This window comes from Fundulus heteroclitus, chromosome 4 (genome assembly GCF_011125445.2).
Source record: "Fundulus heteroclitus isolate FHET01 chromosome 4, MU-UCD_Fhet_4.1, whole genome shotgun sequence".
Classification (NCBI taxonomy): Eukaryota; Metazoa; Chordata; class Actinopteri; order Cyprinodontiformes; family Fundulidae; genus Fundulus; species Fundulus heteroclitus.
The window spans coordinates 33,747,264-33,772,362 of record NC_046364.1 but is presented as its reverse complement, the minus strand read 5'-3'; the positions used below and the strand labels follow the sequence as shown (position 1 = coordinate 33,772,362).

General features: G+C 46.1%; 1 protein-coding gene across 7 annotated transcripts in view; it reads right to left on the bottom strand.

The window, feature by feature from the left end:
• Positions 1-25,099, bottom strand: part of gse1 (Gse1 coiled-coil protein) — a 240,123-nt gene that overhangs the window by 15,892 nt on the left and 199,132 nt on the right. For 4 of the 7 annotated variants that reach the window (XM_021312087.2, XM_021312086.2, XM_012855108.3 and 1 more), the window contains 2 exons: positions 15,228-15,425; positions 5,776-5,984 (listed from right to left, as the gene is read on the bottom strand). In XM_021312087.2, coding sequence (XP_021167762.2) covers positions 5,776-5,984; positions 15,228-15,425 — 407 coding nt within the window. Of the gene's footprint in view, positions 1-5,775; positions 5,985-15,227; positions 15,426-17,654; positions 17,928-24,385; positions 24,462-25,099 lie in introns of those variants that run through there. The other 3 variants (XM_036136426.1, XM_012855109.3, XM_021312090.2) reach the window with 3 other exon arrangements.

The window sequence follows — 25,099 nt, the reverse complement described above, 5'->3', positions numbered from 1 at the left end:
AGGGGAGATAGAAGAAAATAATAGGCCTGTTTGTGGAGTGGCAGCATACCTCGCCTGATCTGCCTGCCTCGGCCACTTTTATACCATTTCCTACACAGCATCCAACGTATATATATATATATATATATATATATATATATATATATATATATATATATATATATATATATATATATATATATATATATATATAAAAAGACAGCTTAACATTTCTAATAGCGAATATATTGTAAAGCAGGAAAAGCAAGTGGATAGAGGCGAGAAAAAAATGGTTCTTTCACTAATTGTGAACAAGAGCCGACATCCGTGTGATCGATGAGGACAACGATGCCGCTAGCGAAGATGCCTTTGATCCGAGATAAAGACTACGCGTCTCTGATTGTCTGCACAACAAAGTCCAAAAAGCAACATCCCAGTGCCTGCGTTCCCGTTTCTTTCCCTCTTTTCCTTCACCTCCCTTCCTTCCTCCTTTCCTTCTGGCAGCGAGCCTCGTCTCACTCCTTCAATCCCACAACAAACACACACAAGACACTCAGCAGGCGAAAAACACTGTTTCAGAGCCACAAAAGACATCCCGCTGTGGGAGTGGGAGTGCATTTTCCGAAGCTTTGGTTTTTCCCTCGGCCTACAAATCCAAGAGCAGAAAGAGGGATTTTTTACAGTCCTTATACAAGGATATGCTCAAAGGAGGACGTACAGTCAAGGTTTTCCTGGGAATGAAGGAACATTTATCACACGTCTCGCAAAAAAAAAAAAAAAAAAAAAAAACAGACTTGAAATTGGCAAGAGAACAAGTAGGAAGTAGAGAGAGAGAGAGAGAGAGAGAGGGGAGACAGGGAAGATCAAGATGAGGCCAAAAAGAGAGTGAGCAGGAGGAGTTGGCAGTTCTTGAACCCACTAAATTAACCTCTGGGTTCCCTGGGAGTAGAAGAAGACCTTACAGCAGTACTGCTGCCTCTCTCACCACTGCCTCTGATAAAACAAATCCCATTTACTGAACCATTAACTCCACAGCTACTGACCCAGGCTGACACTGATGCGCCAACATCCAATCTTAAATGCCTCTAATGGTCAGACTCCTAACGTGACCCTTTGTTTAAACCCCCTCTCTGCACTTTCCAGTAGTCTAATGCAGCTATTTACTCCAATGGGTTTGCTGCGCTTCACTAAACACTGTGCCCACTTTATCCCCCCCCGAAGCAAGCAGTCTCCTCAACCCCAGCCCAGGCCCTGTTAAAGTTTTATGAGCACAGGGTGAAGGTGGACGTTCGCTGATGGCCTCAGCAGCCGTGAGGTAAAGAAGGACATATATGTCAAAATATGTCAGTCACAGCAGCTCTGTGTGCTCGTCGCCCCCCAGTCTGTCCTTTACAAAATGTATTTTTTGTAGCTTTATCCAGTCTTAAGACATTGGAAACATATTATTCTTGAGTCTCAAGAAGCAGATAAGTTCAATAAACTTGACCAAAAAAAACCAAAAAAAAAACGACAACCTCGAATAATTCTTGATAAGGCAAATATTTAATATGTCTTCCCTTGTTGAGTGAATCATGTCAAAAGATTAAAACTTCCTCCATCACATTTATTGTCAGTTATAATAGTGGCAATATCTTTGGATGCTTATGATTTATTCATGTGGCCTTACTCATGAAGGGACTATTAAAGGCCAATCATCGTTTCACCCCTTGGATCGACCTAAAGGTGAGTGTGGGTCAGATTTTGCCACCTGTAACATGTCGCCTAAAACCCCCCGTGGGATTATTTACAATCAGCCAGAGGGAATGTCGACATTTTAGACTGCACAGACGGAATAACAACTAATATCTACTTTGCACCTGAACCATCCTGCAATTACGCAACACAAAGCAACGAGCAGAACGTTTATTCCTGCTGCTGGACTGGCAGTGCACAATAAAGAAAAAAAAAGGTGTCAACCTTAATGTCTTCACCTATGAGAAGTTGCCACCTGGGAGCCGGTGATGTCAAAATATAGATCATTACTGTTTTAGTTTCTGTTATAAACCCAATTTTGCACATTAAGTCATGAAAGGATGTGGTGTTTTAGCGATGCCTCTTCTAGGCTACAAGTCACGGTTTCAAAACCATAAACATTTATGGTTTAATGCACTTTTAATGGATTGCAATAGTATTGTTTAGTATTAAAACGATGATATTGATTTTGAACCTGTGAAAATGCATCTAAATGGCCAAATATGTTATTGGAGAGTAAAGTTTCAATGCATGGCTGCTGAAATTAGAAAGCCTCCCAAATCTTACCAATCCCTAGTAATTGCATTACTGCACACACTCTTGTAGCAATACATTTAGATCATACAGCTTTGCATTTTTGTTGTTGTTGGAAATACTGTAAAACATGGTGTTTTTCTCAAGGTTATCATCCTGTCAGAATTTCATACTGACCCATGCCTAATGGACCATGACTTGCAAACTAAATGTACTTTAGAAACAGATGAGGCCGCAGTTCATGAAGAAAAGATGCTTTCACCACACTGACATCGCTGGTATTCTGATGCACATCCATGTTGAGGAAACAAGGATCAGCCAAAAGCCTGGATCAAAGCAAACATCAATTAACACTCTGCTGCCCACTGCTGATTAAGTCATTTTGAAGTTAATGACTTCAGACTATCCGGTAAGCAGCGGCTGGTATGGGAAAAGTTGTGTGTGTTCGGCGTCCTGCGTCAGACACTGTGTGCGTCACAGAGGCACCTCTTCACCGCCACGGCTGTGATGCAATTACTGTGAATTGGTCCAATCCCCAGACACACATTGCCACTGAAATTGAATCAACTGTTCCTTTCTAACAATTTTCACACAAATCTTATAAGATGGGAGCAACAGCAATAATTAAGCTGTTGTTGCTACATATTAGTCACCGAATTGGCTTGATTTCTTGTATTAACAACTTATATGGCCAATAAAAGTGAGCAAATCCCTGTTATATGTAAGATAAAGACCAGAGGATGTGAGGGCTGTAACGAGGCATTGGTCAGTATAGCAGTGCAGACCACTTATTGTACAAAGTAAACCTTTTTAGCTATTTCCTTTTTATAGGGTTAGCAAAAATGTAACAGTATCTGGTTAATTACCTGCTCAGGAAACAGTTATTTTACAGTTACATTAGCTGAAGATTGCTTGTAATATCAAAATAGCGTTATGTTAATGAGAGCGACGGGAGACGCTGTTTAAGTTTCCACACTGTGACTGTCGATATTAAACGCAATGAGAAATATTTTCACTTCAATTAATCCTGCTTCAAAGCAGAGGAAGGGTATAAGAACTTTCCTTCAGCCAGCTGACTGGCAGTGCAAGAGATGGAGTAAGAATGCTGCATTAATTTGTTATACTTAATTTTATTTGAAAAGTACAACAAATGTTGTCCTCATACATTTTAGATAATAAATCCAGACAGGTTCCATTTATTACGACAGCAAAAAACAACAAACATCTATATTTAAGAAACCCCACCTATTTACAGACTGTAATCTTTGCAGCAATCTCCCCTCATGAGCAAGCACGTGGCGACAGTGGACAGCTTATCACATCGAGTCATAAACCAAATGCTGATTAAGCTCCATACACCCACTTTAAAACATTGATATGGCTTGAAACGAGTAACCGACTAATACCTAGTTATAACATCTTCATAAAACACAGATTTGACACTCTGTTCATCTCTTTTTTTTATCTTAGTCCCTGTGAATCTACATGAATGTATGCATATACACCCACAGAAGGCTATGGACAGCTGTAGGTGTAACAGGTCAGACCTTGGATAAGGCCCACACCACTTAGTCACTCAGGCACCTCCACTTGCAACCAGCCATGCCATTTGGAGTTCTTCCTCGCTGAAAATGCACTATTCACCAGTAGCCCATCACGCTGCACACACTGAACAACACAAGCACTCAAAACTCCAAAGACACATCCATTAACAAACATCTTCCCTCTGTGCCAGGCAGGCCCCTGTAACCCTCAGCGAGGGTGGGAGACCCCGCGCATTGTAGAGTGCTCGTTTATGCCTCTCAGATGGAGCCATGAATCCAAATTGCCAATTATAAAGCAATTACAGGCAGCAGCGGGAGCAGACTCCCGCAGTCATTAAAGCAAAATGCCAACGCACCAAGGCCTCCCTACTTCACTGCGCTGCCTGTCACCCCCACCTCTGAAAGACAGACTCGTATCTCAGCCTTAGAGAACCTAAAATACCCTTCTAATGCACAAAGGGGGACGTAAACATTTTTGCTCACAGGAAAAAATAAATAAAGTGTTTATTGGACACTTTACAAAGGATGAAGACAACACACTTTTGCCTCTGAATGAGACCATTTCCTCTATTTGTACCGATAGAGTGCTACCCTGTATTAGAAAAGCCCGTTACACTATCATCATCTTTGTGGGAAAAAAAAATAAATATTTCATGGCTTGTGCTTGTATGAAGGGGCTTTTAAAGTCCTGAGGCCCAGCCTCACGGCTGCAGCAGAAATGTTTGAGATGCCATGACGCCGGCTTCCATGACGCATCTCCCCCGCTGTTCCCCCCCTAACCTCTGACCCCCTCATCCTAGCCTCTTGCCACCATCACCTCCCTTAACCTCCCCATTCTTCGGCAATGTGGCCTTCAACTGCTTTTGGGGGCAGCGCAAACCCGGTGACCTGACCTGTGCGGTTTCAGCGTGACCTCTTGGATACACAATCACAGCCGCCGTGCAAAAGCACACACAAACATGCGTTCACTTGAAAAACATACGCTCTACGTGCACGAAGGCACGGAGGGGCTTTCGATGCTATATCCTTCCTTCTGCTACGTGAAACCGCTAGGTACGGCGTTCCTTCCCGAGAGCAGCCTCACCCATCCTACCCCCTCCTTGCACTGGCTGACCCTCGGACTGCAGACGGGTCATTTCGACAAAGCTGTAGCCGCAGATCGAAAGGTTTAGGGGGGGTTATTCAGGAGAGAGGACAATGGCCCCGAATGCTACCACACACTGCTGCTGACCGACCTCTTCGACCCACCCCTCGCTGTCCCCCCTTCTGTCTGTCCCCGGGGAATCGTCTAAACGTCTCAGAGAATTTCCGCATGTCGCCGAGTGCCGTTCATAACCGTGCACTTGGCCTCAACCATTAGCCCTGAGCTGAGATAAGAAGGCTTAAAGCGAGGCCATAATCCATAATCCACTCCTTATCAAAGCAAGCAGCTCTCCCACTTTTCTTTCTCTCCCCCGCGACGCGACTTAAGAGCGCGCGTCAGGTTGACGGGGGGCAGAGGATGCGTTGGACCGCTGAGGTGAAAGTCCTGGGGGCTAGGTTGGAGGGCTACCAGTCTCAACTCCGAGACTAGAGAGGGAGAGACGGAGCCAAGGACAAGAATGGGAGCGGGCCTAGAGGGCCACAGATGTTCGCTGGCGTTGTTGCCGTCACCTCGCTGTCCCGGTGGCAGCTGGCATTGTTTAATGCATGTAGTCAGCGGGTTGGTGGAGCTACTCCCACAGACCTGCCAGCTATGTCACAGACACATATGTCAAGCGTATACTGACACGTTATGAGCTGCGAGCCAAAAAACAAAATCCACCGATGCCCGAAAAGTCCATCTGGATTGCGCTTGGACACAAGCTGAACGACGAGAAGATGTGAGCGCCACAGTGGAAAGCAGGGGGGAAAAAAAGTGGCATCAGAGGCAAAAAAAAAAGACAAACTGAACAGGAACAGAAAAGGACTCAACGTCAGTATGTGTGTATTTTTATTATTTTTTTACCTGGCGTCCCTCGCTCCTCCACAGGCCGTTGCTGGTCTTTGTTGGCGCTATGGTGACTACAGGTGGAGTGTTTGGCACACTGTGACCCGCTGGGGGAACCAGCACAGGTCCTGGACCGAGAGGACCCCTCTTGGGTGTGCTGACTGGAGAGCTGTGGTTGGTGGCCGGAGATGAGACTGGAGACGACTCGCTGCTGATGGAGGAAGCAGCTGGAGACAGAGACAACACGAACACAGTCAGAAATATACCACGCCGATTGTTTTTCTGAAAACCAAAAAAAAAAAAAAGGCTGATCTAACAACTGAAACCAATCGCAGCCTAACCATGAAAACGGAAGGAAAATGTATGGTTTGTAGCCCCAGTGAGTGAAAAGCACCTTCCGCTGCAGTTACAGCGATGAGTCATTTGGGGTATGTCTGTACAAGCTTTCGCACATTTAGAGACGGCAAAATAACCCAAGCTCACTGAGATGGGCCAGAGAGCATCTGGGAGCAGAAATGTTTAAGTCTTGTCATAAATTCTCAGTGGGGTTTCGGTCGCACTTTGGCATCACCATTCTAACACATGAACGTGCTTTGAAACGAAGGGTTATTTCCGCCCCAGTTACGAGCTTTTTGCCGCCTCCAAACAGGTTTTTCTTCCAGGATGGCCTTGTATTTAGCTTGGAGCTTCCCATCCCTGTCCCTGCTGGAAAACAAGTATTCCCCACAGCATATTGTTGCCACCAGGAGGTTTTACTGTGGGGATGATATGTACAGGGAGACGCATAGTCATTTTTGCTGAGGACAGTGTGTTTACTGTAGGCCAAAAAGTTCCGTTTCGGACTTATTTGACCAGAGCACATGTTTGCCATCTCCCCTCACAGCATGTGACAAACTTTATGCAGGACTCCCTGTAGCTTGTGTCCAACAATGGCCCTTTTGCCAATTGTAGAAGTGGATCTCTTGATTTCCTTCAGTTACCGTGGGCCTCTCGGACCCTGTTCTGATTGATGCCATCCACGCCCAGCCTTGATAGGTTAGTAGTTATACAATACTCTTTCTGCAGCTTGTAACCAAACCCCGCTTTAAACCTTTTCACAACTTTACCCGACCTGTCGGCCATGTTCCTTTATGTTGCTCTTTGTTCGCCGCCGTTCTCTAACAAACCTCTGAGGTCTGCGCAGAACGGCTGCATTCCAACCGAGATTAAATTACACTCGGTGGGACTCTATTTACCAATTAGATGATCCCCGAAGGCCGTTGGAACACGTATGCACATCAGAGTACAGAGTTGTGCGGTACCTTGTGTGCATGACACGAAGCCTTCCTTTTAGACGGTACGCGTTGGGCTGTAATTTGGGAAGGCTCTGTGCGTTCACACGGAGCCGGATGGGTGGGTTCATTTCAGTGGCATTGATGAGGATTTGCAGGACATAAATCTATGAGGACATGCTGCTTGAATGTCAACACTAATACTGTATGTATATGTGGTGCTTACAGGCACATATGTACCCGCCTCCCCCTCCTACTTTCCTCCATTCATACACATGCACAGCAGGTGGTGAAAAGCTCGTCCAATGAGCTCCTCCGCTGTGATGTAGCTGTGCCACATTAACAAAGCCCTCCAGGGAAACCCTGTAGCGCGGGGTCACAGACTGGTCAGATGCCTCACTTTCAACACATCTTGCTCTCTCTCTCTCTCTCTCTCTCTCCCTGGCTGCAAAACCTCCGACATGATGTTCCCGTACTCGCATGCTTTTGTTTAGACTTTCATCCTCCTGACCGTAACAACCCGAACCTCCACTCCGTTAACCTTCTGCTGCTCCCGGCCACGTCCTCTTTCTACTCCGTCTCTATCCCGTCTTCCTTTATTGATGTTCCTGTCTTCCAGCTTTTTTTTTCTTACTGATATGCTGTCTTTGTTCTTCTTCTGCAAGCCTCCCCCTGTGCTTATGATGGTACAGCGTGCCGTACATCACCGGCTCTCAGAGGAAGTACAGCATTACGCAGTCAAAATGGGTCACAACCCTCTCGGTGGGACGGCGCTGCCGACAGGACAATGAGAGATGAGCGCTCTGGTGTGCAGGAAGCACGGCTTTCTGCAACAGCTTCCTTTAAATTTAAAAAAAAAGAGCAGAAACCTCAGGCCAGTTTCGGGTCTGCCTCCTATCCAAATTTCTTCTCTGCTCCGGTCCCCATGGCAACATAACCATAATAACAGACAACTTCATTTCAGGGCAGGTGCCATGAAGGCAGAGGAGGATTTTTACGCCGCCCGTTCAGACGACAGCCATTAAATAACAGAGGGGATCAATGACGGCGGCGAGGTGATTTCTACCTTTAAAAAAATTAAATAATAAAATCTATGCAAGAGTGCCGGTGTGGCGGTGAAAGGGGCAGCGTGAAAAGATGTGTGGCGAAGGGGCGGCGGTGACACATATGTGGAGAGGCATGGAAATGAAAAATGATAGGAGATGGGAAGTGATTAGTTGGGGGGGGGAGAGAGAGGTAAGAGATGGGAGAGAGACCAGAGAGGAGAGCAGAGATAAGGGGTGCAGATGGGTGAGTGGTAGACGGGGTTGGGGTGGGGGGGGCAGTCATATCTTGTCTGCACAATAGCAATTAGTGGCCTAATCCCCCCCGCCCCGCCTCACCTCGGAGAGCCATTACTCTCCCCTACAAGACTAGGCCAATCAATAGCAGGCCACTCAGCCTGGGGAACAGAGCCACACTTAATACAGCTGTAGTGTCACAGCCTATTCAATCATCACACACACACACGGATGGAGAAGCAAATACAAATACAATACAGTCCTTTGTGGACTGGTGTGAGAAGAACCATCTGTGCTTAAACACCAGTAAGACCAAGGAGATGGTGATCGACTTCAGGAGAAGACCCCCACCACACTCACCTGTGAACATCCAGGGGGAGGACATAGAAACTGTGGAGAGTTTCAAATACCTGGGTGTTCACGTCAACAATAAGCTGGACTGGACTCATAACACCGACGCCCTGTATAAGAAGGGCCAGAGCCGGCTCCACCTCCTGAGGAGGCTGAGGTCCTTTGGAGTGAGCCGGCCTCTGCTAAAAACTTTTTATGACTCTGTGGTGGCCTCAGCCCTCCTCTACGCTGTCGTCTGCTGGGCTCCTGGCAGTGCAGAGCGGGACAGAAAGAGACTGAACAAGCTGGTGAGGAAGGCCACTTCTGTCCTGGGCTGCCCTCTGGACTCTGTGGAGGAAGTAGCTGAGAGGAGGGTGTTGTCCAAGTTCACATCCATCATGGACAACACCTTCCACCCCCTGCACCAGACTGTAGAGGAGCTGAGCAGCTCCTTTAGTGCCAGACTTAGACACCCTGTGTGTAAAAAGGAGCGCTACCGTAGGTCATTTATTCCTGCTGCTATCAGACTTTACAATGCTGCACTATAACTGTGACCATAACTGTAATAATTAACGTGCAATAACCAATGTGCAATAATCTATTTAATACACTGTCCTACAACCCGTGCAATAATCCTGATGTAGTGACTTCTGCTGCTATCATCACCTGAACATAAGTCAGCCCACATGTATGTATGTATGTATGTATGTATGTACAAATGTATACAATGTATATGCACGTACATACGCGTAGGTGCGTATGTAAGTAGGCGCATAGATATATGTATATATTTAAGTATATAGATATGTTTATATATATATATATATAGACCACTAAGAATGTAAATGAGACATCATATGCCCATTCCTATTTCCTTTTTTTTGTATTTTTTTGGTATTCTTTCTGATCCATTGTATATATGAAGACTCACTGTATATAATTGAATGCACCTTCCCTACTCTGCACCTTCTTGTATGAGCCGATGTGACGAGTGAATTTCTCCATTGTGAGATCAATAAAGACTATCTTATCTTATCTTATCTTATCTTACAAGCCGGAGAGAGAGAGAGGGGGGGGGGGGGGGTAGAGGTAATGGTGGTGGTGGTGATCACAGTGATACTCTACTGCTAAGCAACAGAGCTGCACTACATCTACCCCCAACTCCCCCTGGCACCCCCCCCACCCCACATCTCCTCCTCCTCTTCATCGTGGAGGCAGTACAGACCAAAGAAGAGGCAGGGCAGACTAAATAATTAAGAGCAGGAAGGGAAAGCAGGTAAGGGAAGGGTGGAAATAAAAGAGACAAGAGCCTTCAACCAACAGCCTAATTCTCTCCTTGCAGCTTGGAGAATCTGCGTAGACTTCAAAGCGCCCCTTCCTCGATGGGCGCGCACATTATACATGAGAGGGAGAAAAAAAAACAAAAACACACCAACAGCTATTATTCTTTTATCATTTCACCTCCTCCTTTCTAACGGCACCCCTACACACCACCACCACCGCCGCCACCTCTTCATACCCCCTACTTCATTTTCCTTCTGTTCAAACGTGGAGCCTGCCAAAACAGACCGCAGATCTGTCAGCCTTAAAGCTCAATTAAAAAAAAAAGTACATATATGCAAGGAATTACTGCTCATTGAGGTTTCTGTTACAATACATCATTCATGCATGTACAGAGCCTTGCCAAAAGTATTCACACCCCTTGAAATGTCACATGCTTATTATATATATATATATAAAATTCATTGTGCTCAGCTGCCTGATTTAATACAACGTAAAATCCCGTTTTGCTGCAATTACACCTGCAAGTGTAAGTCACTACCAGCGCTGCGCATTCAGGGACTGAAATCGTTGCCCATCTTTCTTTGCTAAGCAGCTAAAGCTCATTGTACGTTACGGCTCTTTGTTACACTGGAAGGTGAACCTCCACCCCAGTGTCAGGTCTTTTGACTCCATCAGCTCTGACCAGATTTTCTGTATTCACCTATTGGGCCATGGATCTCTGGAGCTCCTCCAGAGTGGACAGGCACCTTTGCTGCTTCTCTGAATGATGCTCTATTCTCCCAGCCTACCTAAGGTTAGGTGGGGTCATGGGTTGGCATGTTTTGCCGTTGTGCCACATTTATATTGTCATTATGTGTTAAGCTTGGATGTTTTCTTTGCAAAACGTTTAGGAACCCACGCATCACCTCCCTTCCATAATTAAGCACTACTTTTTTCATTGTGTGTCACATAAAAGCCCACGTTGCTGGTAGTGGCTTAGACATGAAATGTGAAAAAAGTTCAAGGGGCATGAACAGATTTGCAAGTTTCTTTCTTGCTTGCTTGCTTGCTTTTCCCGCTTTCACCCCATCGTGCACTTCTCATGCTGCCTCAAGTCTTTATCTTCTCCTTAAAATTTCACTGTAGACCATAATCGACCGTCCTCTTCCCAGAGCCTCTCCCTCTCATCACGCCAACATGTGATAGGACAAAAATCCTGCACGCGAGACATGTGACTGGCACCAGCACGGTCTCATCGCTGCCATATGCTCCTCCCCTTCTATCTATAGAGAGAAGATGGCCACACACACACACACACACACGCACACACACACTGGGCCTGCAGGGAGCTGGAAGAGGAGGAACGAAGCGCAAGCTTTCATCCCCAGAGTCTAAAACGGGCTCATCATCATCTCTCAACCTGCACTTCATCAACGGCTTTGATTGTCACTTCCTTGATATGTCGGGGTGTGCGCTGCGTGATGATGGAGTCTGCAGGGTGGGGGGGTTAGAGGGAGAGAAACATGGATGGAGGAAGAGACGGGTGGAAAAAAAAAGGAACAAAAGAGATAAGAGGAGAATCCTGTCTCAGTGCATAGCTGTATATGATTAATGCGAAGGTCCTCTCTCCATCGCCTCCTCTATTACCAGTCCCCATTCTCTCAGAGAGCCTCCACACTTGATTGCTCGAGCGGATCCACATGCACACACAGAATCAAGAGGCAGAGGCAATAAACAAACCGTGCAATCTGTGGTCAGAGGCTGTGGCTTGGTGTTCCTGCATAGCCAATGCATTTTACATTTATCAGTGACCCTATAAAAAAAAAAAGAAAAAAAAAAAAAAAAGCTACCATGGGTCCTTTTATCCACACACTCCGCTGTCCCCCCGATAGGATCTTAGGGAAAAATATTGCCTAATCCCTCCCAGCCCCACGGCCTCCACTACCATCTCCCCCTGCCGAAACAGCCGGGGCGGGCGTACGTCTCATCCTGCCAAGAAGTGGCTGCTGTCCTCCGCCCCCCCACCCCACCCATCCGCCAACACACCCTCCCTCCCAGCATGCATTACAACAACATCAGCACTTAATTAAACAGTCCATTTCACACCTGGTGTGCATAGCAGTGCCCAGCCAGCCCTGCATCCATATGCCACCCCAACCAGCACAAGCCTCAACACGTGCACTCTGAAACACACGAGCACACTGATGCACACAAACGCTGCGCGCACCTGCTACTACAGTCTTGGACATGCACTGACAACACAACACAAAGCCTGTAATCTGCATCACTGGGTTGGGGGGGGGAGGGGGGAGGGGAAAGCATGCATACACACACACACACACACACACACACACACACACACAGACTGTATGTGTGTTGCTGTGCCAGTGAGAGAAAGGAAGACGGTACAAGATGGCGGGTAGAAATAAGAGGAGCAATACTGAGTGGCTTCTGCTGACTGTAAAAAACTGTACATAAGGCTAAATAATGCCTCGTTTGTGCTCCTCCACACCGGGAGTGTGCAAAGAACGATGGAGGAAATTTAAAGGAAATGAGCTTGTTTGTGGGTGTTTCAGGGACAGTAACAGCCTGAAGGGGTTTCTGATTTTGAGAAACACACACACACACACACACACACACACACACACACACACACACACACCCTGAGCACAGCGAGGCTCTGCAGGCTCCAGGCAGGCTCCAGATGGAGAGGTCAGCGACACACTGCCCCACTGTCCCAGCATTCTCTGGGCTCCCAGAAACAAGGGAAGCCTCTGGCCACACACACGCACACCAACACACAAACACACACACACACACTATAACTGACACTCCTGGTTTTCACAAATCCACTAATTACTTCCTAATCCTTTTATCTAGCCAGTTCAGTTCATCCCATCTTCTCTGAATACCTTTATTCTCCCTCGCTTCATTTTCTCTCCAGCTGTAAAACTTTTGTCGTGTTTGTGTGCCTAAGCAGAGAGCGGAGAGAAGAAACAACCGGGATGATTAAACCCAGATCGGCTTAATTAATCAGATATCAGGAGGTCTGCTTTTGCGAGGCAGCGAGCCCAGTCGCGTCTTCTGCGCGGGTTTGCTTCCACATGCGAGCGTTCGCTGGATGAGAGTGTCCTTTATGCTGCTCCCGATACTCATTATCCATCACCTCCCCTACTTCAGCACAGCTCTCAATACACAGCGCTATTCATTATGCTCGCCTCAGACAAGTGACGACGCATGTGCCAGGGCGCGCGTACGCACGGGGTGTGTGGGCGTGCGTATAAACAGCGGCGGCGCTCCGGGTCTTAAATCAGTTCGGCGGCTGGTCGCCGTGATACCGGTGCTCAAACTAAAGCTAATTCCTTAAAGCCTCGGAACGTGAGTCACGACGTCTCTCATACGTACGCTGCCCCTGAAAGCACACACCACAGGGTGGGAAAGAGACGGAGAGGCTGAGTCAAAAGGTAATGAAAGGACAGCAGGCTGCAGCATGCAGAGAAATCACAAGGCTTATACCATGCAAAGACAACTGTTTATACACGCGGGGGTGTTTGGGTGTGTGTTGGCTATAAATACAGACTCTGTAGACAGAAAAATGACTTCAGCTCAGGAGCCATATGACTCTCTGCCCACCCTGGAAACACAAAGCTTCCTACACAGGCAGTTGCACCTTGCTGTACGCCCGACAGCTGACTCACAGACACCTGGCTACCTACTCCAGCCAGGCTGTGCGGTCCTCAGAGATAACAAAAGGCAATGTGCTTTTAGCAAGGAGGAGGTGCATCTGCTCTCAGAACCACAAAGAGGGGGGAAAAAAAACAAAAAAAAGGGCAGCTCTTTCTCATGCCCATCGTGAATTACCAGCAGCTCTGTGGACACGTTGTGTCAAAACTAAATATTAAAACCATTAGAATTAAAAAAGGAGACACGGAGTGGAAGTGAAATGGAACATTTCTGATGAAAAAGAAATTGGTTTTCTGTAAAAGTAAAATGCAAGACTGAATCTCGGAGGTGAATTTCTGAGTTTGACAAGAGTCAGAAAGCGAAAGGCCTGAGGTGCGAGGCGGAAGCAGCAGGGAGCGATAATGGGGTGAGGGACTGAGCGAGGAAGGTAAGGAGAAGCTGGCTCTACGGGGTTATAAATCATCTGAGGAGTTCTGTGTCCCAGACTTTAGTGGGTTGGGGAGCGAGGTGTCCAGGGACAGCTAACTGGGAGGGGTCCCTCTGATTTAGGAGCAGCAACAAAGTCGGGGAGGACGGGGAAGCGTGGCCTCTTCAGTGCCAAGTCAAACTGAGCAAAGGTTTTCCTTCTCAAAAGGCACAGAAAGCCTTTCCACAATTCTTTTAATCGTGCACCACCCAGACATGTCCGGACTGATACAGCTTTCCTATTTCCTTTAAGATCTGATTTATCAGACTTTTTGATAGAGCGTGTAGTTTTGAGTCCAACAGAAAATTAAGGCTTATTATAATCTCAATTGTTGCATCCCTGAAATGCATACATAGATACACACATACCATATAGTTGTTATGTTTTTATTCAATTTAAAAAAGCACATCAATATAAATGCTAATGGTTAACACACTGATAATGGGAGTCTCAGTTTTGATGCACTTCATAAATAGGGTAAAAAAAATAAAAAATTCAGTATTTGACCTGCCATTCAGAAATCAAAGCCGGATACAGGAACGAAGATTGATTCTGATCTCCAGGTTGTTCATCGGTGAGATGAGAAAAAAAAACGGAAACTTTTTTCAATGCCGCCTTAGTCTTTGCCGAGCACTTGAAAAGGGACTTTAAACTGTGAGGGCAGTGTGACGCAACATTTTTTTTTCATGGTTTTAACGGTACCTTTTTAAAACCAGGTAATCTCAATCTGTTGCTGTCTAATAAGTAAATCTCTACCCAAAAGAGATACTTAAAAAAAGTTGCATATGAAGCACTTCCTGTTTATAGAGCCATGAGATGGACGGGAATCCAGCTTTTTTTTTTTCTTTCTGACAAACAGGCTCTTATGACAATGAACCGAAGAGTCAAGAGATACGGCTACAAGTGCATCCATGCGTACGGATTTACACACAGCGCATTAAATGGGTCAAGCAGAGTGGCTCCTCATCATACCACGTGTCTCCAGGGACAACATCAAATTCAATACAGGAGGCAGGGATACAACACGATTCATATTAGCAGGACTAACTAGCCTAAAGATGGGTATAAAAACGTAGATGATAAATCAATAACTGCAAAAAAATTTGGCCTCATTCTCCACAACAGAATTTTTTTTTTTTTTTTTTTTGCTAGTCACACCAGGTTTTATTTTTTTACCTCGGGGTTCTTCGGCCTGTTTTGCCAGTTTACGGAGGGCGGCGGCGAATCCGGAGTGGGCTGACTGGGCAGCTGGGCTTCCATTTGCTACGATGGAGCCGTTCAGAGGCGACGGGGTGAGGGGGCTGACCGTCGCCGTTGTACGGGTCGCCGTTGAGATCATTCCTAATGATGGTGACTTTGGCTCATGGCTCATGCCTAAAGAAGCAGACAAAAAAAAAAGAAAGGAGGGTGGGAAGTGTTAATTGTGTGCACAACTAACAACAAGTTAAAAAGCCACCTTTTTCATAAAAAAATAAGCTCCCGTAGACATTATTGCTAGAGGAACAATGCAGACAAACATAAGCGAGAAGTGAATGGCGTTTGGCTGCTTCCATTGATACAGAATCGTGCGAGGCAGCTTGTGATGGTGGGTATCTGTGACAGCTGGAGAGGACGGGGAGTCGGGCCTGTACGCCTTATGGTCAGAGGTGGAAGGTTAGGAGGGCAGGTCACTGAGAAAAACCTTCAGTAGTGTGCACGCATGGCCACCGGAGGCCCGCTGTCACGGTCCACACAAAAAAAAAAAACAACAACTACTGAGCATGCTCCAGCCCTACTAACCTGACTGGTTGTCACAGTCAAAGCCATAAATGTGAACAAATTCTCATCCCGCGGTGTGGACCTTTCAGACAAACATCATTTAAAGAGAAAGTGCTGGATTTGTTTTGAATTTCAATCCTGAGGAGGAACGCACAAGGGCCAGAATAAGATGCTGACGGTAGGAAAACCTTGAGAAAAATACCAAGGTTTCATGGTCTCATGATATCAACACAAAGGTTGCCAGGTCTACACTTGGTTTGGGACTGTAGTTTTGGGGTAATGGTGTCACACATTTAGTTTCCACGTCCTGACTTGTTGTGTTTTTATGCAACTGGAAACATTTTCTAAAACAGCCCAATTCTTCTGTTCTGCAAGTATGACAAATAAAAAGATGCAGAGCAGGCTTATTCTGGCCGAACAAATTTTAAAAAAAAAAAAAAATCGATATATATCATTTTTCACTACCTGATGATCACCGATCAGAGCTGATCTTAGTAAAGTTGGTCAATTATACTTTCCAGCTGGTTGGTGCGTCTCAGATAAGGAAAAACATACAACAGCCTTCTTCAGGCAACTGAATAGCAATGCATAGCAACAGGTGGGGGAGGGGTATATTCTATAAACAGCCAGAGAAAATTCCTGCGACTCCAGCACTTTCTCTGGCATCTCGTTACAAGGCCGTGAAACCACAACAATGTTATTATATATTCAAATTACTTTTGAAGTAATATAAAAAAAAACATTTGTGAAAAGAAAAAGGTTAGAAAACCCTAAGACAATATCCGATTTAAAAGAGTTTTGTGGCAGATAGAGAGTCATGAAAGCACGAGGAGGGCTGTTCCTTTCCCTTCCTGAATGTGTATGCATGTGTGTGTGTGTGTGTGTGTGTGTGTGTGTGTCTTGTAAAATGAACCATGCTGACAGCTTCTCTGTTAGTGGAATCCCTAAATGCCACAGCGGAGCCTGATAGCCCTACGTGCTCAGGCAAAACAAACACACACAAATAGGGGTGGCTCCGAGGACAGTGTAAGTTCAGACAAGTGTAGGTCCGGAGAGCCATGAATATTAACATCAAAACACGTATGCTGGGAGCCGTTCAACCCCCCCCAGCAAAACTAGTGAATCAACATCCACCTTAATCTTTTTAATCTTTTAGCGAACCCTATTAAATTCGTTAGAGCATTTAAAACAGAAAGTGCAAAATATGAGCTGCCTATTGCTGGTATATCACCACCATAATTAGACCATTAGGAGTTATATCTGGGTTTACCCCAGAGGTTGAGAGAGCTATAAAAAGATCATGTTCCCTCCTGAGAAGAGAGCAGGAGCTCAGCACCCTGTGAGTGTCTAAGTGGACACACACACACACACACACACACGGTAGCGAGTCAGGAACGAGATGGTGAATAGCATTCCCAAAACCTCTTGGGTTGTCCTGCATGTAACCTCCCGGCTACCCGGTGCACTTTCGATGAACCCAGCAAACAATTAATAATGGAATCAACAATGACTACTGTCTGCACAGCAAGCAGCGCCTCCAAGTCAACCCCCCCAGTCCAACAAGACACTCCACTACAGGCTCCTTTCTCTCTGCGGAAATAAAAGCAACCCACCCTCAACTTTCTCTGAGCCCGACCTGCCACAGAGTTAGAACCCACACACACACGAAACCGCAGCACAGACGGGGCTGATGAGAGTAACAGCGAGAGATGAGACAGACGAGAGCTGTGTACATGCACACATCTAGAGGTCTGGCAGTGCTCCCGTGAATCGCTCCGTGAGAACCCCCCCCCCCCCCCCCCCCCCCAAAAAAAAAAAAGAAAGCGGATGGTGTGAGCTTCTTACTGCACAAAGAAGTGGAGCCGCCTGGATCCCCCATGGCCGCATCTTCACGTCGAGCCCATCCCAGCACGCGCCGGCAGCCTCCGACAGGACGCACACCATCTTCCTGCGCTCCTCTAAGCCACCCACCGGCGCCCTCCCTGCCAGCCTGCCTTCCTGACTCTCGCAGACTGTTTAAATGCTTATCTAACAAAGCAACACACCACGCAGCCCGCCTATCTCTCCCCCTCCCTGCTCAAAGCGCGCTCCCCAAGTGAGAAAACAGAAATTCTTAGGCAAGCAGCTGCTGCGATGTCACATGACCTCATCCCCCGCGCCCCCGCCCTCCCTCCCTTCCTCACTCCTCCTCCTCCTCCTCCTCCCCTCTCAACCTATAATTCCTCAGCCATTTGGAGATAACAGACACAGGCATGCATGCCCTGCCAAGGCGAAGTGGAGGAGGGGGAAGGGAGGGAAGACAAGAGGAGGGCGCTCGGTCGGTCACTACATGTGACCCCCTACCGCCAGGGAGCGTCCCCACAGACGGAGTGTGTGCGTAGACACGGGTGGGTGGGAACCGGTAAGTTGCTTAAACATGTGAGCCGCCCCACATGGAGCAAAAAAAAAAAAAAAAAAAAAAAAAAAAAAACATGACATGTCTTGACCTGTGTCAAGCCCAACTGCTTGGGGGAAGAAGCAGCCTTTTGTTGATAGAGCGTTCGTCTCCTAAAACACGCACAACTCCACCTGAAAATAGCAAAGAATCTACTTCTCTCTAATCAAACATTTTATTTTACCCACAAACAAGGAAGCTACGGCAAACAATGTGGACGGGCTATCTAACCGTTCCCCAGCAGCCCTGATAACAATTTGCTTGCAAGTGTTCATGGGGCGGAGGGCCCAGGAAAGAGGGTGAAAGCGTGAGTTTAGACTTCCCCTTCATGGGTCCTGCTGTTATTGCAAGGGTGTGAATGAGTTGTTTCTTTAGTCATTTCCTCCTTCCGTCACTTTGCTGCTTTTCGCAGAAGGGCGATAGGGCATGTGACTGATACAGATAGAGACGCCCAGGCTGCAGACGCCCTCCTTAAAATACACCTTTCCTGTCCATCTAATCTTAAAAGACTCCTGCCGGCTCGGGCCGAGTTCTTATTTATTTGGTAGAGCTTCATCTGCAGAACATGCTCTATGTGGAACTAATGTTTAAACACAAATACATAACAGGGGTTTGTTTGCTTTCATTTAGGAGAAAGCCATTTTCCCTGCTGCTTTCGAATTCATTACTTCACTTTTAATATAGACTTTTGCAAAATTATAGAATATCTGCAAATCCTTTCTCAAATGCTTGTGGGAAAGGATGAAATAGTTTTATGTTGCTCTGCTCTTCATCACCAGCTAATGCTAGCTGGCCAGTTAGCCCCGTGTAGCCAACCTGCAGGCGGCTGCTGAACTGACCCGCCGCTCAAAGCAACGTGTGGGGAAGGGCTGAAGAGTGTCGGTCGATGCTTCACGCATACGAAGACAGCGCCGGTCACTCCAACACTCTCTCTGGCTTCTCGTTAAAAAAGACTTTAACGTCTTTCAGAATGTTAAGACGTAAAAGGTATGAGATTTTTATAACCTTTGTACACCAGAGGCCTTTAGCCGGAGATTGTACTTGAACAGTCTACTCAGTTTGTCAGCTTTCCACAGTTTACTGCTCAGTTTAGACAAGACAAATTATAAAAAGGGCAATTTATAGGCCTGGACGATATACAAAAATAACATTGTTAAAACAGAACTCATTTTGATCTTTATCGATAATTATCAACAAATTCAAAACATATATTTTAAGTGCGGCCCTGGCCATGTTATGGTGTACCTTGGTGACCTATTTTTAGATACGGACACACAAACACTGAATTCAACCCTTTATTCAACCAACTTATTTACCAAAGCCGCAAGTTTTTAAAAAAGAAAAAAAGAACGTGTGCTCTCTGAACTCTTTGAGGGGGGCGGAGCTTGGTGATGGATCGTTCCTGGGTCTGCATTTGTGATTGGTTGGTAGGGTTTAATGACTGTAATATTAACTACATGGCTAGAATGCCAAAGGAAGGAAAGCTGTTATTCTATTGAACTTTTTATTGACCCTTATTTTCCTATTGTCGATATACGTCTATCGAAAAATGTATATTGTTATTGAATTATTGTCCAGCCCTAACAATTTAATAAACACTTTTTAGCAATAGATAAAGAGGCTATTTGTCCAGGCACCGGTGAATATTAGATATGTGATTAAATATGGTCTAACCAATCAAGCACTCTCAAACCGCTAGCAATTTCTCTTTCATGGGTGGAAAAAAAATCAAGCCACATACAAGTCATTTAACGGTAACTAATGAGGAATATTATGAAATGATGCAGCTTATGACGATACATTTCAAAGGAATTTCCAGAAAAGTGAGCCAACATTAACGCATCAGGGAGAGTGCTCTGTTCTTCCAGCATCCAGCAGATGGCATTGTGTTACAGTTAATCAGGCAGTTTCACAGCCTGGTGTCTCCGACCTTAAAGCTACTGATACACAAAAGGAAAAACAGATTAAAAATGATACTGTTGGGGGATTATGCAAGGGACGAAGGTCAAATCCAACACCACAGCTAGGGCTCTCGATGCAAAGCTCCTATAAATTAGATATTTTGGATGCAGGGCAAAACAAAAATAACCATTTCCCGGCAACCTGGAGGTTAATCAGAGGTCTTCCTGGTGCAATTAACTCTTTGAGTGCTGCCACGCCCTCAGGGAACACCAAACAAGTCCCTGAAAGAAGAAGTTAGATTACAACAGGCAACATGTAAACAGGATACACCCAGAAGCACAACACTTAGTTAGTTTCACACACACACACACATACACACGCGAGAACAGATTGATTGCTAAATGGCATACAGTAAACACAGTTTTAACACCCAGCTGGGAGAAAAGCCGATCACTTACTCCCATATTCAAACAAACACACTGACAGACACACACTCTGTTCCACCCTTTTGTGGTTGGAATGCAGATTACCCTCACACATACACACACACACACACACACACAGACACACAGACACAAAGTAAATCCCCCTGGCTCCTGTGCGCCCTGGCCAGTAGCGAGATAATGCAATGGCAGCTCAAGCGGGTGGTTAATCTTTAACCAGGAAGGGATTTGCCTATCAGCTTGTTAAAACTAGCAGCGCAGTGCAGCTGGCCCATCAACTTGATCCAGTCACCAGGATGGCTTGAAAGTCGAACGCTGCACGGACTGAAAGTGCACCACCTCTAGCTACTGTGTATTGATCTCTCACACACACACAAACACACACACACCAAGATAAACCATTTTATAGAGGCTTAGAAAAGCACACTTTAGCTCCAATACTGAGGCGCTGCTTAGGAACCGAGCCAACCCGGCGAGTGCCCTGCCCTCAAATGAGCAATAAAAATGTCTTGGCAATAAACTAGTCAGCGCATTAAATACTTCTGCAGCTTTGTTGCTTTTTGTTCCACACCTACGTTCACCTTAATCTATTCACTCAGACACGAAGCTTGATCATTGTTTTCTGATCATCCTTCCTGTACTGTGACATCTGCAGTTGCCTGAATCAAAAACAAACACACTAAAACAAAAAGTAACCAAAAAAGCACCGTCGCTTCCAATTTGATGCAAAGTATTCCTTTCCTGACATCAGGCCTGAAAAACAATTGTGAAGTCCGGAATAAAAGAGACACACCAATCAGGTTTAATGAGGCCAGTGTCAATTTCCGGTTTGCTGTGAGGTCCGACCTGCTGGTCCAGATTATTATTTTCATTATTATTTTTAAGGACTATAACATATTATAAGAGAAACTATGCTACACTTCACTAGTACCAATAGGTGAAAATGAAGGCATTATAAAATAATTCACTTTTCTTAATTCAAGCAATATGAGCTTTTATCAGACTAATTAAACTAAAGAAAAGGGCTTCAAATAACATGTTGGATAATAGTTTAATAAACAAAAATGTGATGCAAGGTTTTACTTTTGAAGCATTACATTAATGGCAAAAAAATAAAAATTCTGATTTTTCCGTATTGGACCACCAAATAAGGGAAAATTGTCCGGTTCCGATCTCTGGACCACCGATTTGTGCATCTCCAGACTAAACTAATCACCAGATCAGCTCCAGGTGACGTCAAACCAAACTCCAACATATGAAGAGACACAAGCTACTCCTGATTACGTTTTTTTTTTTTTTTTTAAATCACAGTTGCTTTGCGTTCAAAAATAAAGGTGTCACTCAATGGAAAAGCAGTCCACAGCCAGCAGCAGCAACTTCAACCACCCTCTCTGATGAAAAGACTAAGTCCCTGATGCAGGAGGGATTTTACAGTCAGCCCGGCGAGAGCATGTCAGCACAGATGGTTGGCTGAGAATGCGCTGACAGGTGATTAAAAGGGCTGCGGGAAAAGGTATTTAAGAAGTCCGGCGACCATCAAGGAAACTTCAGGCTTAAGACTGAGAAATGAAACAAAATGAGGGCGCCTAAAAATAACCAGCGAAACAGAAATGTGGATGAAACCCGACCGAGCAGAGCGAGATGTAACACAGGCCAGAGTCACACCTACAATAACTGACTGAATAACCACAGGAAGCACGACACTGTGGCTGACAAAAATCAACTACTTAGGTGACAAACTGCTGAGAACTGACACTGGCGTAGCAAGCGAACAGTGAAAAGGAAGAGTTACAAGCCGTGTGGGCACACGTAGGTGCGATGGAATTTTATTTGCTTAATGCGAAATGATAAACAAATAAATAAACGCTTGCTGCTTTCCTTTAAGCCATTCCTTTTCTGAAATATGCAAATTAAGCGTCCTAATCTGAATGTAAAATTCCTGCACTAGAATACAGTTATTCAACTATTCCTCCCGATGAATCGTACGCAGCGGTGGAACAGGTTAGCTGAAAAGGACACGGAAATGATCAAATGGCGCTTCTGTTTGTTTAGCTAGACTGCTTTTTATCGAGGTAGACAAATATGAGGAAGCTGCTAACTGTGCACAAAGACACTGACCAGTCCAACCGAACAACAATACGATCCCTAACAACTCTAAAAAGGCGAGTACGAGTTTGACTCCAAGCTACCCGATCTTGATTACCAACTGTACATTTAGAGGTTTGTGGTCTCACGCCTCCACGCAGAAACACACAGACGTAACCAGGGGCCATGCAGGATAAACCTGCTCTGGTAGTTTCAGCTTTGTTTGATTTCTGAGATGAGATGTCAGAGCAATCTGCCCTCAAGCGCTATACAACGTACGTGTATCAGTGTGTGTGTGTGTGTGTGTGTGTGTTTGCATGAGAGCGCACACCGTTTGAGCGCCATCTCTGGTCCCGCACCAAAGACAAAAACCCCTGATATCAGAGAGATCCTGAAAGAGGCTGCAGAGCGGCGCCATCAAAGGCAGCGATTCCACTGGAGGATGAGGGGGGAAAGAGAAAACGACAGACCAAGACGGCGAGAGAAAAGTGGTGCTGCGCGTGGACGAGATCAATCAGGGAGACAAAAGATTTCAACCACTCTGAACTGTCATTATACAGCAGGCCTCCATTAAGGCTCCACGCTGGAGAACAACGTCCCCCCCTCACACTGTCCCGGACCCAAAAATATCCCTGTGCATTAACCAAAAAAACGAGCAGTCCTCCTTCCCTTTAGCTTGTGTGAATTCAACTGACGAGCTCGTGCGCACGGCTTATTATTCATACCTCACCTCCCACTTCTTTTTTCTTTTTTTTTTCCTTCACCGTCACCCCCCCCCCCCCGCCCCCCACCCCACACCCACACCCTGCATGACAGCAGCTTGCAACAAAAACAGAGAGATTTCAAAAGACCAGCCGCCATCCATCTCCCTCTTTCTCACCTCTCTCCCTTTTTCAATCCTCCAGCACGCAGACGCACGGCAAAGCTACGGAGGGAACGGCGTGATCTTGAGGGCAGGCGCTGAGCTGAGGTGACTTTCTCCACCCTCCCTTCCTTCCATCCTGCATCCGCCTAAGCAAGCCACCCCAACAGGGCCGTTTCCTCTGTCTGTTAATTACATATCAGCTGTGGTTGGGGCTGTGGCTTTTCCGTGCGTGTGCGTCATCTGGGAAGTGTGTAGTCGTGTTTCTGTGAGACACCGGCGTGGGCGTATGACAGAACAGTCTGGTTACGCTTCACAACGCTGCTTAGAGAGTGTGAACCCACACATGAAGGAGGCGCACATTCAGCCACACAAACACACACACACACACACACACACACAAGAGCCTCCTGTCTGTGTCCCCGGCTCTTTGTGGTCCTCTTCCCCCTGAAGTCAAGCTGCTGCCTGGATGGCTGTGCCTTTCACAGTCTCTTTCTGAAGGGGGGGGCAACAGGGCCGCCGCCACTCCCTGGAGGGGGGGTTGAGGGGGTGGGGGGGCTCAGTTTTTACTTCTCGCCATCATATCCTGTTTAAACTCACTTTTTTGAAATCAGCCTCATCTACTACAGAAGAAGAGAAAGGTGGTTCTCTCCAGACAAAGGGGGGAGAAATGGCAGATGTTCCAGATCATCAACTCCACAAAGAAGACCTGCCAAGAATCCTTGTGTGGTTTATGCACCTGTGCCGTTCTTTGGTACACGTTGCGCCACATAAACGTTACGCACACACACATGCACACGCCCAGCTATCCACATGCACACAGACAGGCAAGCTTACATGTCGCACAGACCTGGCTCAGTTGTACAGTTCTGCACTGCATTTCTCTCAGCGCCTGGGGGACTCCACTGCATGAAACATATTTTGGTTGTTATCATCTTACAGCTCTCTCTCTCACTCTCTCTCTCTCACTCCTCCCCTCTTTGTCTCCCTCCACAAACCACCTCAGGAGATGAGCTCCGCTTTTTTGCTGGCTCCCCCCCTGCACGCGTTCCTCACTTCATCCCGTCTCTCCGTTCTTTTCTCTCCTCCTCCCTGTGATGTACTCGGTTAGGTTGTAGCTGCCTAATTAGCACTGCGAGTGCTCTGCATGGGCCCTGACTCCCAAGTGGCTCCGCCAAACCCACACACACACACACACACACGCATATATACGCACAGACACAGACGCTCACTTGACTTTCCGTAGCTGGGTCCAGTTGTTGAGAGTTACCCTATTATAATGCTGTAATTGGTATAATTGGAGTGTTCTCCTGCACGTACATGCATGTGCTTGTCCGAGAGCGTGGATGCTTGATGAGTGAATCGGTTTCATCTGGGCACTTGACGCTACAATAGCCACATAGCTCAGTGTGCTTCCAAAAAATATATTGTTAACCCTTTAAAGACGAAAAATGCATACAGGGTTTTATACGGTTGGTCAGCACCGAAGGGTAACTGGAGATTTAGCTTCGCATGACACTGGGTTTCAAAGTCAACAGTAAGACATGCTAACACAACAGGCAGA